The sequence below is a fragment of the Phycodurus eques genome, chromosome 4 (assembly GCF_024500275.1).
Source record: "Phycodurus eques isolate BA_2022a chromosome 4, UOR_Pequ_1.1, whole genome shotgun sequence".
In the NCBI taxonomy this organism is placed as follows: domain Eukaryota; kingdom Metazoa; phylum Chordata; class Actinopteri; order Syngnathiformes; family Syngnathidae; genus Phycodurus; species Phycodurus eques.
In genome coordinates this window covers 3,593,823-3,606,497 of record NC_084528.1, presented here as the reverse complement: position 1 = coordinate 3,606,497, position 12,675 = coordinate 3,593,823, and the positions used below count along the sequence as shown (strand labels likewise).

Genomic DNA, 12,675 nt, shown 5'->3' with positions numbered 1-12,675 from the left:
ACTCTCCCAAATGTGAACAATTGTTTGTTCTGGAAATAAGTGTTTTTATTTTTGCATCTCAGTGCTGCAAATTTGGGATGCCTAGCTGATATTAATTTTTCCTGTGACAGTGACAAAGTTATCGTCAATTCTATTATTGATGGATGGTGATGTGTACCTTTTGTCTCATTCCTTTCAAGTGCACTATTAATGCTTCTTGGATATCTGTCCTTGTGCTTCATAAAGAATTTAAGGGTTAGTAATAATACTAAGCTTATTTCAAATTTGGGTTTAGTTTTGTGTGTGTGTGTGTGTGTATATATATATATATATATATATAGAGAGAGAGAGATAGAGAGAGAGAGACACACAAATGCATACAATCAAAGTAGGATCATATTAGGGTGGGTATAATGGGAGCACCTTGAAAAGAGGAAGCATATGTATCTAGTCTGAAAAGAGAGGAGAGCAGCATCTGGAAGTTTCTGTAACCACAGCCCCAGCCTTTGTCTCCCAGAGAGGAGCAATAGTGATCAGTGTCAGCGCTCAGCCACACATGCACACAGTCTCTGCACTCGGTTTGATAGTACTGGCACAAGGCTCCAATGACACCTAGACACAGGTGGACAAGAATACATGTGAAACTACAGAGGGGAAAAAGTTCATTTCACGACATTCACAATGGCATGTTAGCAACACCCGAGTGCTGAGACTTCCGGATGTTAAATGTATGCTATGAATTCCCAATGCACTGTACTTGCAGTACTAGCAGATATACTAACAACCAAAGTGATTAAAATTAATGTACTGTCCTTGCATACTATCGAAGATAAACATTATACTCAAACTAACACTGATTTACAAATTAATAATCTATCTGCTAACACATACATGCATTACATTAGTATTTTAGTGATGATAGCTATTCAACTATTTACACTACATACTGTATGTATTGAGATTGTATGCGTTTGTTGCAAGCACAGCTTAAAAACGGTTGAGCTGCTTGTCACAAACTTTGTGAAGGAGTGCAACATGGGTCAAGGAAAAGGACCATTAAATTTAGTGCAGATCGGGATTGTGTATCCACTATTTCTTTTTTTTAAATAACTGTGCAAATTTAGATTCACAGACGCCTGCAGCCATGGTATTTAAAATCGAAAATGGATGGATGGATATTTGTATTTCTTATGTGTTCTTGGATGGAAAATAGCTCATCTGCAGACTACCTCTTTGGATCCAGAGCATCATGGTTGACTCCCACCAGACCACAAAAAAAAATAAAATAAAGAAAAAAAAAAATGCAACTACTTTAGTTATTGGTGAGATGCTAGTCTGCATCCGGACTAATGTTTGCCCTCCGCTGGGAAAACTTTTTATATCAACAATGTGGCAATTTTGAAAGGGTGTAAAAATACGTACGCATATGCAGAGAGCATTTAGTTCACCATCCCATTCTCACAGTTTGCGCAGTTGAGGCAATATTAAAGAACTGGTTTCGTGTAAATACTGTACATAGGCTGAGATAGGAATTAAAAACATGTTGCAACATCAATGTCAATTATAGATGAGCAGTTTTCCTTCACAGAACATTTGCTGATAGTAGTACACGATAAAGCACTTTAATGTTTAGTTCGATGATCATTGATCATTTTACAATTGAGACTATGTAAGTCCCAGGATGCACGTCATGGAAACAATGAGTCCCAGGCCCTAGAACAATGAGTCCGTGGAACCTATCATCACGGAACACAGATACACTAATCCTCTGCTACATGGCATTTTTTTCTCTTTTTTTATTACTTTTGGCAGAATTTTGGTTGATGTACAAATACACTAACCCTGAGTTCTGGTTCTGCCGTCATCAACTCCTGAGGCAAGAGACTCCATCATCTCCACCCTCTTATAGTGATACTCTGCGGGGGCCATGATGCCCCTGGCCACATCTCTCTCCATGGTCTTCTCCATCTGTGTGCGATAGCCGCCACTTCCATCCAGACCAAACTGCTTCTGCACATTCAACATACCAGATACAGAGCCAACTGATATGCAGAAACTACAAAAAAAATATGAAAGCATGTGCATGTGATCAGCCTTTGCAATCTTGCACAACATGCAGAATGAAAAGTCACAAGCTTACAGTACTCAAGAGTCTGGCCTCAAGTGGTGTTCTGGCCGACACCAAGGCGTGAATACAGCTACACTTACCAGATTTGATTTATTAGTTAAACTGGCCTCAATGGATTTATTAGTTGCTCAGACTCCCCATGAACCCGCCAGAGGAGTTACAAAAGACCCTTTTGTTGACATTCGTGACCTCCAACGAAACCTCTCCCATCAGACGATCTGGGATCAATGATGGAGTACGGGTGACGCCCACTAGTGCTGGAGAGGCACTGCAAGCTGAATTAGCGACTGCAATATTTAGAGTGTTAAATTTCTGCACCAAACGAAAACAAACCTTCATGAATATTCTAAATGTATGCCTTGATTTCTGTCATTAATGGGTTGATTCTACAGGTCTGACTACGAGCCTACTTGAAAACTTTACCTCTTGGTTTGAAGCCAAACAGTAGGAAATGATCTTGTATTGAACAATAAGTAGTTGATATGCCAAGATTCAAATTTAAACAATCACTTTATTTGCTTGATCTCTGCGTGAGACCGTTTCAAAGTTGCGTTTATTTGAAAATGTGCTGAGTTTCAACCCGTGACTCACACAGAATGAAATTTAACATGTAAACCCGAGTCGATGGGTGTGGTCTCCTTCGCCGCCTCAATTGGTACAAAAAGCCTCAAGCCTTTCTTTGGCTCTCTTCTTCTGGCTAACATCCCTTCAGTGATGGTGTAGATAAAGTATATAAGTGCAGTTCAGCTACGATTTCAGCTCAGGCGCTTGGCTTCGGCCAAACCCCCTGGACGTGCAGAGAAATCCTCCACCCCCACGACACTGTTTGGATTACCTACCCAAATTAGTGAAAACCGATTCCGGTTCGGGGAATCAATCATGATTCTAAATTTAAAAAACAAATAATAATTTAATTGAATTAGTCGAAGTTTCAAATTAATTTAACAAGCTGATTCAATTTACGCTACCAGGGTTCCCTTCGTAATTGTTTTAAATTAAGGATTAAAGTAATTGCTGACACCAACGCATCAATTTTATTCATCCATCCATCCATTTTCTGTACCGCTTATCCTCACTAGGGTCGCAGGCGTGCGGGAACCTATCCCAGCTATCTTCGGGCGAGAGGTGGGTTACACTGTGAAATGGTCGCCAGCCAATCGCAGGACACAAACAAATAACCATTCGCACTCACATTCACACGCATGGGCAATATAGTCATCAATCAACCTACCATGCATGTTTTGGGGATGTGGGAGGAAACCTGAGTACCCAGAGAAAAACCCACATAGGGGGTTCGGGGCCGGGATATTAACCCTGGTCCTAAGAACTGTGAGGGAGGTGTGCTAACCAGTCGTCCACCGTGCCACCCCATCAATTTCGATTTGATCAAATAAACTTTGTGCGTAAAAATTAATGTCAGCAATTTTGTTCTATTCGGTTACTACTGTTCAACGAGTGTTCTCAAGCACATTTCAAATCACATGATAAACCATCGCAGCAGTTTGCGAACGCTGTTTAATTGTTGAACAATTATGTTACGTGTATGTGTTCACTGTGATGGGTTAAATGCAGAGAGCAAATTTTGTGTGCATGTATGTTCAATGCAGCCTTATGGGGGTCACAAGTCAGTGCAAACTGTAGGCCGGTGCCAAGCCCGGATAAATGCAGAAGATTGCGTCAGGAAGTGCATCCGGCTTAAAACCTTGCCAAACAAATATGAGCGTTCATCCAAAGAATTCCATACTGGATCGGTCGTGGCCCGGGTTAACAACGTCCGCCACCGGCGCCGTCAACCTGCAGGGCACCGTTGGTAATTCAGCTACTGTGGGTCGAAGTCAAAGACAAAGGTGGAAAGCGGGTTCTTCGGCAGAAAGAGAAGAGGAAAGCACAGAGCCTAGAACTGAATGTGGGGACTTTGAATGTTGGGACTATGACAGGAAAATCTCAGGAGTTGGTTAACATGATGATTAGGAGAAAGGTTGATATATTGTGTGTCCAGTAGACCAGGTGGAAAGGCAGTAAAGCTAGAAGTTTAGGGGCAGGGTTTAAATTATTTTACCATGGTGTAGATGGGAAGAGAAATGGAGTCGGGGTTATTTTTAAAAGAAGATTTGGCTAAGAATGTCTTGGAGGTGAAAAGAGTATCAGATCGAGTGATGAGGCTGAAACTTGAAATTGAGGTTGTTTTGTGTAATGTGATTAGGGGCTATGCCCCACAGGTAGGATGTGACCTAGAGGTGAAAGAGAAATTCTGGAAGGAGCTAGACGAAGTAGTTCTGAGCATCCAAGACAGAGAGAGAGTCGTAATTGGTGTAGATTGTAATGGACATGTTGGTGAAGGTAATAGGGGCGATGAAGAAGTGATGGGTAAGTACGGCATCCAGGAAAGGAATTTGGAGGGACAGATGGTGGTAGACTTTGCAACAAGGATGCAAATCGCTGTAGTGAACACTTTTTTCCAGAAGAAGTGACCTACAAGAGCGGAGATAGAAGCACGCAGGTGGATTACATCTTGTGCAGACGATGTAATCTGAAGGAGGTTACCGACTGTAAGGTAGTGGTAGGGGAGAGTGTGGCTAAACAGGTGTGTAAGATGACTCTGGTGGTGGGGAGGAAGACAAAGGCAGAGAAGAGAACCATATGGTGGAAGCTGAGACAGGACGAGTGTTGTGCAGCTTTTCGGGAAGAGGTGAGATAGGCTCTCGGTGGACGGGAGGAGCTTCCAGAAGACTGGACCACTGCAGCCAAGGTGATCAGAGAGGCAGGCAGGAGAGTACTTGGTGTATCTTTTGGCAGGAAAGGAGACTTGGTGGTGGAACCTCACAGTACAGGAAATCATACAAGGAAAAAGGTTAGCCAAGAAGAAGTGGGACACAGAGGACCGAGGAGAGGCGAAAGGAATACATTGCCATGCGACATAGGGTAAAGGTAGAGGTGGCAAAGGCCAAACAAGAGGCATATGATGACACGTAGGCCAGATTGGACACTAAAGAAGGAGAAAAGGATCTATACAGGCTGGGCAGACAGAGGGATAGAGATGGGAAGGATGTGCAGCAGGTTAGGGTGATTAAGGATAGAGATGGAAATATGTTGACTGGTGCCAGCAGTGTGCTAGCTAGATGGAAAGAATACTTAGAGGAGTTGATGAATGAGGAAAATGAGAGAGAAGAGGCAAGTGTGGTGGACCAGGAAGTGGCAATGATTAGTAAGGGGGAAGTTAGAAAGGCATTAAAGAGGATGAAAAATGGAAAGGCAGTTGGTCCTGATGACATTCCTGTGGAGGTATGGAAGCATCTAGGAGGTGGCTGTGGAGTTTTTGACCATTTTGTTCAATAGAATTCTAGTGCGTGAGAAGATGCCTGAGGAAAAGTGTACTGGTGCCCATTTTTAAGAAAAAAAGGTGATGTGCAGAGCTGTGGGAACTACAGAGGAATAAAGTTGATGAGCCAGACAATGAAGTTATGGGAAAGAGTAGTGGAGGCTAGACTCAGGACCGAAGTGAGTATTTGCGAACAACAGTATGGTTTCATGCCTAGAAAGAGTACCACAGATGCATTATTTGCCTTGAGGATGTTGTTGGAAAAGTACAGAGGTCACATTGTGTCTTTGTAGATCTAGAGAAAGCCTATGACAGAGTACCCAGAGAGGAACTGTGGTACTGCATCCGGAAGTCTGGAGTGGCAGAGAAGTATGTTAGAATAATACAGGACATGTACGAGGGCATCAGAACAGCGGTGAGGTGTGCTGTAGGTGTGACAGAAGAATTTAAGGTGGACGTGGGACTGCATCAGGGATCAGCCCTGAGCCCCTTCCTTTTTGCAGTGGTGATGGATAGGCTGACAGATGAGGTTAGACTGGAATCCCCGTGGACCATGATGTTTGCAGATTACATTGTGATATGCAGTGAAAGCAGGGAGCAGGTGGAGGAACAGTTAGAAAGATGGAGGCATGCACTGTAAAGAAGAGGAATGAAGATTAGCCAAAGTAAGACAGAATATATGTGCATGAATGAGAGAGGTAGTGGGGGAAGAGTGAGGCTAGAGGGAGAAGAGCTAGCAACGGTGGAGGACTTTAAATACTTGGGGTCAACCGTCCAGAGCAATGGTGAGTGTGGTTAGGAAGTGAAGAAACAGGTCCAAGCAGGTTGGAACGGGTGGAGGAAGGTGTCAGGTGTGTTATGTGACAGAAGAGTCTCTGCTAGGATGAAGGGCAAAATTTATAAAACAGTGGTGAGGCCAGGCATGATGTACGGATTAGAGACAGTGGCACTGAAGAGACAACAGGAAGCAGAGTTGGAGGTGGCGGAAATGAAGATGTTAAGGTTCGCTCTCGGAGTGACCAGGTTGGATAAAATTAGAAATGAGCTCATCAGAGGGACAGCCAAGGTTCGATGTTTTGGAGACAAAGTTAGAGAGAGCAGACTTCGATGGTTTGGGCACGTCCAGAGGAGAACTAGTGAGTATATTGGTAGAAGGATGATGAAGATGGACCTGCCAGGCAAGAGAGCTAGAGGAAGACCAAAGAGAAGTTTGATGATGTCGTGAGGGTAGACATGTTGGCAGTTGGTGTTCGAGAGGATGCAGGAGATCGGCTTACATGGAAAAGGATGACGCGCTGTGGCGACCCCTAATGGGACAAAAAAAGGAAAGGAAAAGAAGATGGATGAATGTTCATGATAATAAATTATTATTATTCTTTATTATTCTAATTAATTGCCTCGTTTACTTCAATCCCAACCTACGTTATTTGCTTAACGTTACACTAACACGTACCGTATCAGACCTCAATTTGACTCACGAGTCTAAACGAGCTTACAATAGTAACCGCCCAGTTTGCGTATAACTAGCAGGTAAGCCACACCAGTTGCAATCATGGCTTAGCTTGTCGAAAGCCCAAGACAGTATGACAATCTTGATGCATTAGAACAGCTCTTAAGCACCCTGAAAAAGGAGCTCATCCCGGACTATGCAGAATACGTCAAAGACACAAGCTTCGAGGTCCTCAATGCTAACATAGCGCAACTCATGAGTGAGACCGAAGCCAAAACGTTGGAAGAATCTCGCTCGAACGCTCAGTCCCATAGTTTTGAATTTAGTTTCACAATTAAAATGCAGCGATTTGGAGGATAACCGAATGAGGCTAAGACTAGAAACTGAACAGCAGAAACAAGTCAATTTAACAGCATAGCTCGCAGAGTCCAACACTCGTTTGAACCTTGCAGAGACCCGCCTCATTGATGTTGAAACACAGCTGGAGGATGCAAAGGCACACAGTGTACACCTCACCCCCAATGCAGACACTGTAGCACTGCTCCGTGAGAACAAGGAGCTCAAACAAGCTCTTGCTTCGTGCATACAAACTACCTGCACACAAGAAACACTGTTGTCAGCCGCAGCATACGAAATTTCGCAACTCAAAAGCAATCTGTCGGTGTTCACTGATCACACCTCAGAAGTCAAATTACGCCAAACCAAAGCTCTTAACAAGCGATTGAGACACTGCAAAATGAACACTCCAAAAGCGTTGCGCACTCGTCTGAACTCATGTCACAGTTGGCAGCACTAGAATCTGACATGAGCCACCTTCAACAGCTAAAGCTAGAACAGGAAACAGAATTAGTACTTGTCCTGCGGGAACTACAGGCGGCCCGCCTACTAATTGTCAACCGGCAACACTACTTCAAAGGGCCACCACTTTCATATGAAACCGGTGAGCCCCCGACTTTCACCCTTCCGGCAAGGCTCTACAAGCCCATGAGTCCCCCGTTGGGATGTCAACGATTCCTGCCACTGCGCCTAGCCCCCGCTCCGTATTTGGCGGCGCCAAATCGAGAGACGGCCGCGCCAGTTGCAGATGACATCTTTGAATCCCCCGCAGCCCTCCCTTGTCCTGGCGCCCCAACAGGTATGACCTTGAAATCCTTAATATTTGAAATAGACGCAATATTCCAAGATTTGATTTCCAAACCTGACGCCTCCCATGATACGGCAGCATACCTAAAAGACATAACATTTTACCTTAAACTGTTCCCATTCGCTACCACTGATGATAAACTTTACCTTATCAAGGTCATGTCTAGTCGAGAAGTGAGTAGCCTAATTGAGCGACAACCAGCACATGTATTGTTGGACTATCAAGCCATCTGCCAGGCTTTGTCCCGTGAATTTGGCGACCTGGAAGTGTTAAGTTAGCGATCTCACACATGTCCCAACTTTATACTCTCTCACCACCCTCCAACTCATTTCATGCTCACATTAAGAGTTCAGTCATCCGTCCTATATCTTGTTCTTTACGAGTTTACCTGTACTTGTTTTTGTAGTTAAGTCCCTCTGCATTGTTTCCCCGAATTCCCCTATAATTTCCTCTAAACCTCCTGTTGTGTAATGTGTGTGTTTTAGTGACTGCTGAAATCGACAACTACCATCCTATTAATGTAGAAGGCCTTTTAGAGAACAGAGATTGATAGGTTTTCGTCATTTCCCCTAAGAATTACAAATATAAAAAGAGACGGGGTGCCCTATACGAGACAAGGATAGGTTTGATTGTAACATTCATTGAATTACCCTGGAAGTAGATGCAGGTGTTTACCTTCCGACCCTCCTTTCCAAATTACGAATTTATTCAAATCAATATACACTACACCTCTAATTAATGGGATTTATGTTTTAATAGTGTTGGTACACTATTAAATACAATATATCACTGTTGTCTCAGTCATTCTAACTACATTTTGTGGAGTCTTATGCATTAACATTCAAAAAGTACAATCGGGTAGCAGATATAGTTGTTTTTTTCCCCCCAAAAGTAATGAGTGTTGCAATGCTTTCAGTCTGTCTATCAGTGATTTATTTTCATATTAATGGGTTAACACTATAATTGTGATTCTCATAATATGAAACATTGATAGTTTCTATACCTACACGCAAGCGATACTATTCCATTTATGTCTCGTAGGTGGAAGTAATTCTAATTATGATGACATTGGCACTAGAGGCTGACATTTTTCGTTTTTTCGTGATTCCCATCGGATCCCATGGGTCCCCCAGTGACTTAAAGATATATAATGGAGCAGGATTGGCAGAGTAAAAAAAGCGGGTTGGGGGGGGATTCTGTAAAATCTTGGCTCAGGAGTCAAAATCCACTCCCATGTCAGCCTCTAATTGGTACCCGCATACAGGCATAACTTCAACTTTTGAAAAAAAATTAACTGATATTGAAAGCTGTATATTTTTCAATTACATAAAATTAAAAATTTCTCAGCTTTTATATACTGCAGTGTTCTGCTCTGTAAATTTCGGACCTGCAACTTCTTAAACTGTTCTTTCTCCAGTCGTTTCTCCTCCTCCCGCCTCTTCTTCTCCATTTCCTGCTGTAGTCGCCAGGCCAGTCTTGCATCTGAATCAGAGCTCCCTGCAGCAAAGGTAAACTATTGTTATAATAGGGTTATATACAGTGCCACCAGAAAGTATTCACAGCCCTTCACTTTGTCCACATTTTGCTATCTTACAGACTTAGTCTGAAGCTGATTTGAAGATAGTTTACTTTAAAAGAAATCTACATAAAATATCCCATAATGACAAAGTAAAAACACATTTTCAGACATTTGTGTAAATTTATAAAACGTAAATATTCAAACATAATACGTATTCACACCCTTTGCTATGACACTCAAACTTAACCTCAGGTGCATCTGATTTTCACTGATCATCCTTAGATGCTTTTACAACTTGAATGGAGTCTAGTTGTGGTAAATTCAGTTGATTGAACATTTGGAATGGCACACACCTGTTTATTTAAGGTCACATAGGTGGCAGTGCTTATCAGAGCAGAAACCAAGCAATGCAGTCTAAGGAATTGTCTGCAGACCTCTGAGACTGGATTGTGTCAAGGCACAAATGAATTGAAGCGACACCCTAGTCCGAGTTCCAGAGCAATCTGGAGTAAATTCTCAAAGAATTTCTCTATATTTCGCAGCTTTCATCACTAAAGAAACCGCCCAGTGCTATGCCCTGAGCCTCCTTGATGCACCGCCTCTACCAAAACCGCAGCCAAATGAAATTTCTTACGAAAGCGGGGACTGCACCGGTGATGCCGAAAAATGTCCACCAGGGGGTCGCTCTCGCGGCACTGGCCCTTTCCTCGACGCAATCTAATGGAAAGCAAGGTTGCACTTTCTGGAACTCATATTGCGGACTCTGTCCGTACTCGATGGACCGCTAATTCAGCTATCACGCTAACCTTCATTGTGTCTTTTCTACTTAGCTGGCCCGCTCCATCAGTGGCCGCCAAGTTATTTTGCTTCTTTCAAGACGTATACACATTCATCGCTGCAACAGCAAAAGATGTGGACTTATGTCTCTTTGTGAAGACCTCAAACTTTACTAACCCATCTTCTTTGGCGTCCCAACCTGGCTTCCCAAAGTGCACCACAGTGCCAATTTGCCCATCTTTTCATCACTCGGGCAACGCCGTGGACCCAACTCTTCTGTTGCACATGCAGTACCCGCTTGTAATGAACACTTCCTGTTGTGCTGGTTTCCAGCCTCTCTTTTCTCTTCTGCATTGTTCATGATGTCAACGTTCGCTGCTTTTCATTTGATCTTTTTGTGGCTCGCCTTGGCCGCCACTCTTTCGATTCCTTCTTCCTGCGCAAGCCTAACTTTGGTTTCTCCTTGGTTTTCTGCCAGCTCATTTGCATTACCGTCGGCTTTCGTTGTTGCACCTGCGTGAAGCGCACACAGCCGAAATACAACGCATCCATAGTGCCCCCACCGATGTCGCGAGAAGGCTCAGTACTATAGAGGCAACTTCGGGAACTCCAGCCCGAGATCCATACCACACGACCAAAGAAGTAACCCATCCCCGGTCACTTAGCAACACGCTAAGGGTAACCATCTTAGTTCTCAATGCTTACAGTGTATCCCTAGACAAAAATAGGCAGACCATAAGAAAGCAGTTGCCTTTTCTCGGTTTACGCTCAACAGATTGTTAACATGTTGATGAACGACAGGCTACGCAAAATTGCTTCCTCTCTGGACTACTTAGCAATGAACAGAATTCTCCCACATTTGGGACCCCTCGGCTTAGTCAAAAATATCCGGTCTACGACCCTGACAGGCCCCACTAATCCGGTTCAGGCCCATTTCTGGTTTTCGCTTGAGAGCTCCACAGTTCTGTATGTCAGTCTTGAGTTCTGAGAAATAGAATCTCGTCGATCGCCCAATCATGGACGCCCTCAAAGATGCCACTGTGCATCTTGAGGATGTCACCCGGTACCACCTGCCGCCTGGCAGTTATGACAGCCAAATTGCGATTCCTAAGTTTTTCGGACAACACAAATTAGAATTTGACTCTGAAACGCTTGAACAAATTCAATTTGAAGGAACCCAGGCAATTGACATCACCAACCAAGGCAACACCTTATGTGCCATGAGTACAATCGCCAAGACACCCAAACCCCTATTTGCGCATTCCTGGTCTGAAACGGATTATAACTTAATGGCCCTTATCATCCTTGGTTACTGCATGATTGTCAGCATAACCTACCTGCTCTACCAAAGGACCCAGAAACTGCAGGGCTTCTTAAAACAGCACTACAATGCTCGCCCCAAAGTCTTCCGTAGGAAAGAATGTCTGAACCCAGAAATGACCCAGCTCAAACTGTGGAGGAGGGCCTCCTCGACCCGAACGGTTTCTTTCTTTCGTTAAGTCTAGAACCCCTGCCTTTCACCTCTTCTTTTCATTTAATATTTGAGTAGGTTTCACACCTATAGATTTCATTCAAAAAGTTAAACTTTCATAAATTATAGATTCAGGGCCCACAATATAAACAATTTCAAGTATTTATAATTATTTTTTACATAATTTGGGCTTCAGCTCATAAAACCCACGAAAATAGGAATTCAAAATATGTAAAATTTTTTGGGCATCTTTTATTTTTACTTTTTCTGCTTCTTCTTCAACTAAACCTGCCTCTTTTCCTCCTCAGACAACTGAGAAAAGACCATCCCCGGACCAGGTGATCTACGATCATGAGTAAAACATTGCAGTGATTACGAGTCCGAGTTCCAGAGCAAGTTCTCGAAGAATTTCTCTATATTTCGCAGCTTTCATCTTAGCCTCTATGCGGACTAGTCTTGAGTTCCTGCAGCAGAAAAACAGCCCCACAGCATGATGCTGCCACCACCATGCTTCACAGTAGGGATGGTGTTAGGCAGGTGATGAACAGTGCCTCTTCTTCTCCAGATATGACGCTTGCAATTCAGGCCAAAAGGTTCTAATTTTGGTTTCATCAGACCAAAGACTTTTGTTTCTGGAGGTCTGAGAATCCTTAAGGAGCCTTTTGGCAAAGTCCAACCGGGCTGCCATGTGCCTTTTAGTGAGAAGTGGCTTCCGTCTTGCCACGCTACCATAAAGGCCTGATTGGTGGAGTGTGTTAGCAATGGTTGACCTTCTGAATAGTTCTAGCTCCGCAAGGGAACACTGGAGCGCCGCCTTAGTGACCATAGGGTTCTTGTTCACCTCTCTGACCAAGGCCCTTCTTCCCCGGTTACTCAGCTTGGTGTGAC

At 43.5% G+C, this 12,675-nt stretch overlaps 1 protein-coding gene across 7 annotated transcripts in view; it reads right to left on the bottom strand.

Moving 5' to 3' along the window:
- Nucleotides 1–12,675, bottom strand: part of zufsp (zinc finger containing ubiquitin peptidase 1) — a 38,319-nt gene that overhangs the window by 21,098 nt on the left and 4,546 nt on the right. For all 7 annotated transcript variants that reach the window (XR_009768376.1, XM_061673642.1, XM_061673644.1 and 4 more), the window contains exons 5-7: nt 9,408–9,517; nt 1,821–1,989; nt 403–591 (exon numbers count right to left, since the gene is read on the bottom strand). Coding sequence is in view for 6 of the 7 variants with exons in the window: in XM_061673642.1 (XP_061529626.1) it covers nt 403–591; nt 1,821–1,989; nt 9,408–9,517 (468 nt within the window). In the remaining variant the exon portion in view is untranslated. The remainder of the gene's footprint in view (nt 1–402; nt 592–1,820; nt 1,990–9,407; nt 9,518–12,675) is intronic.